The 2,890-nt window shown below is 43.2% G+C and overlaps 1 protein-coding gene across 1 annotated transcript; it reads right to left on the reverse strand.

Moving 5' to 3' along the window:
- Window positions 1-362: 362 nt before the first annotated feature.
- Window positions 363-2,235, reverse strand: LOC131229257 (probable xyloglucan endotransglucosylase/hydrolase protein 6). The gene is made up of 4 exons (XM_058225163.1): window positions 2,013-2,235; window positions 1,727-1,827; window positions 1,424-1,620; window positions 363-950 (listed from the first exon to the last, which is right to left on the reverse strand). Exons 1-4 carry the CDS (start codon window positions 2,191-2,193, stop codon window positions 560-562), a joined length of 870 nt encoding a protein of 289 aa, XP_058081146.1. The 5' UTR covers window positions 2,194-2,235; the 3' UTR covers window positions 363-559.
- Window positions 2,236-2,890: the final 655 nt, after the last annotated feature.

Raw genomic sequence — 2,890 nt, forward strand, 5'->3', positions numbered from 1 at the left:
ATTGGAGCTTTGAACCTACTTAATGTATTGGCTCATTCCTTAAAATGATACGAGAAAAATGATTAACGGCATGGATAAAACACTTACATCATGGTGGGCCCCACAGAGCCCTGCCCGGACGGATTACCATCCGGGCGGGGGTAGGACGCAATCCGCATCCCTCCAAGACAACTTCTCGTGGCACTTTTTCACATAAGCAATTGTCCATATTTGAGAATCAATTCTGCAGTTGTTTTCTAACCGTCCATTCTTTTACTTGCCCATCTGGACAAAACGACTTGCCGACTAAGTCCCATTATGCTGTGGGCCCCACCTAGCGAATGGCCCACATCTTGCACGAGTCAGAGAATTTCAGCCTATCATTTTCATGATCATGCAACGACTTTATTGCACACATTAACTCCCAGCGAATACATGTGAAGATATAAAAACAATATAACAAGCTAGGCGTCGGTAAGACAGGCCATTATTCCCACTCCACCCCTTCATACATGCATATGCATGGGCCTCTATTTTCTACATTTACAGGAAAATAACCATGATTTATAAGATTCAAATATTATATTCCGGCCATGCATTCCGGTGGGGTGACTGGATATCTCGACTTGTCGGTGCAGTAGTCATAGACCATGTGATTCAATCGGACCCACCTGTATCTTCGAGCCTGGAGCACGTTGAGTTGCTGGTAAGCGGTGCCTTCCCACCAGTTTCTAGGGTTGGTGGCACAGCTCGCAGGCCCGGGCATTGCGCACCCTTCGATGTCGAAGTCCTTGTAGTAGGCGTAAAATGGCGCCTTGCTCCAATCAATCTTCTCTAGCCCACCCCTCGTCGCCCAGTCATCGGCCTCCCATAGTGTAGAGTAGACACCCATCGGTTGGAACTTGGGAAATGGGATTCCCCTTGCTTCGTTGTTCTTGTAAACCCTAATTGGCACGTCGTCAATGGAGAAGCTACACCGCCGCCATCGAGAAAATAGATAATTAATAATTAACATTATAATTACATTAATTACAATAATGCCATACAAATCCTAGAATTGGTATACATAATTTATCAACCTTACAATTTGAGGGGGTTGTTTTGGGAATGGATGGTTTGAAGGACTACAATTTTGAAAACTAGTGACTAGAATTTTTTGTTTTTTATTGAATAAATGGTATCATAGGTTGCAATTTTCCAATCTAACTCATCTTGTAACCTCATCTTTCCCTTCAACATGTCACTTTTTGTAGGATGTCTGATCGACAAAAATGGCGGGCCCAACCGTGACGGTCGCGTGGTGTTAAAATCAGGCTGTTCTACTCATCAGGTGGGCTTATCAGCCATCCCCACATTAATGAGCTGCTTGCGGGGCTAACAAACCTTAATTAATACACCTACACATTAATCTTGTGTAATCCATGGCATGGGATCTTAAACTTACACTACATGGTGGTGATTCCAAAGGATAGAATAAGTGTGGAAATCCGCGGCGGGGTCAAACCACAGGTTGATCCGCTGCTCTCTATCGCCCTTTCCATGGGCATAGACGTTGGTCTGGACCGTATATGGCTGCCCGGTCCTATTGCCCAAGAACTCAAAATCCAATTCGTCGCGGACATTATCGGTGTCTGAATTCATCTACAAAAACAACAATAGCCATAGTAGATAATCTAGTAAGTGAAAACAGAATCAAATCATCTAGTGATTGAAAACCATGGCTTAATGAGGATGATGAGCGACCCACATAAAAGGCTGTCACGGTTCCCGCAGAGTCGCCGGGGATGAGCTTGATCTTCATGCTAACGCGCCCGAACAAGTACTGGCTCTTCGAAGCAAACCCGCATCCTAAAATGAATAGGCCGAACCCGACAAATGTAGTTAGCCTTTTGAACATGAATTTCTCACAATTCAGTAGACAAATTGCACCGTGTAGGCCACAGCAGTGGTATATGCTGGCAGTATATTCGGTTGACGACAACGAATTCAGTGCATTGCCTTTTGAAGCATGAAAAGAGATGACAATAGGTTACCTGAAGATTGGTCTAGGATGAGTTGGATGGCCCGCCCACCTTCGATTTGTTTGATATGGGAATCAGACCATGTGATGCGGAAATCTTGAAGAAATGTAGCCGGGCGGGCGCTGACTGAGAGAGAAAATGTGAGAATTAGAAGAGGAAGGATGATGTGTGTTAAGGAGGTTGTGGTGCCCATGGTTGAGAGAGAGAGAGAGAGAGAGAGAGAGAGAGAGAGATTTTGTGGGTGCAATGGTGTAATGGCTTAGGGGTTTTTATAGTGAGGAGAGAGATGGATTAAGACTGATGCATTGCAATTGAAAACGCCTTGACAGCTTTGCCGTTGGATTAGAGCCCGCCATGGGCCAGCTAATAGCAAGCCGTCGTTACCCCACATCTCTATCCAACTGCTTTTTTCTCCGCCCCATCCATTAACTTCTATTTTCCCCCAACGTCTCTTGCTTAGAATAGGAATGTTAGGGGCTGTTTGGGAAAGTATGCTTAGTGTATTTACACGGGTTTGAATTTAATTATCAAATCAACTTTAATATATCTAATTAGTAAACGGATGTAATGTTAAAGACAATGGTTATAATAAGCCCACTAAAATATATACTTTGCTCGAAAATGATGAAATTCTAAGTCTTAAATGGGCCACAAGCACAAGATCCAGTTTGAGCGACCAACCAATGATTATTAACTGTTGATTTACATGGACAATGTTTGGACGGCATCCATCGCTGTATTAAAGTAATCATAGTGATGCAATTGATAATCTAATTATTTTGAGATATCATTAGTGGGCCATGTGCCCACTAGATTAATAGTATAGTGACACATGTTACACATACAACTCTTGAAAAGTTTTAGATGTAATCCATGCTTTCAGTGGATTT

This window comes from Magnolia sinica, chromosome 16 (assembly GCF_029962835.1).
Source record: "Magnolia sinica isolate HGM2019 chromosome 16, MsV1, whole genome shotgun sequence".
NCBI classification, from domain to species: domain Eukaryota; kingdom Viridiplantae; phylum Streptophyta; class Magnoliopsida; order Magnoliales; family Magnoliaceae; genus Magnolia; species Magnolia sinica.

Bases quoted from the DNA above. Each gene is read 5' to 3' on its own strand.
- LOC131229257 (XM_058225163.1), bottom strand. From the start codon at position 2,193: ATGGGCACCACAACCTCCTTAACACACATCATCCTTCCTCTTCTAATT. The intron at 1,621-1,726 runs GTGGGTCGCTCA...TTGTTTTTGTAG, and splicing joins GAACCGTGACAGCCTTTTAT to ATGAATTCAGACACCGATAA. The intron at 951-1,423 runs GTAAGTTTAAGA...GCGGCGGTGTAG, and splicing joins TGGAATCACCACCATGTAGT to CTTCTCCATTGACGACGTGC.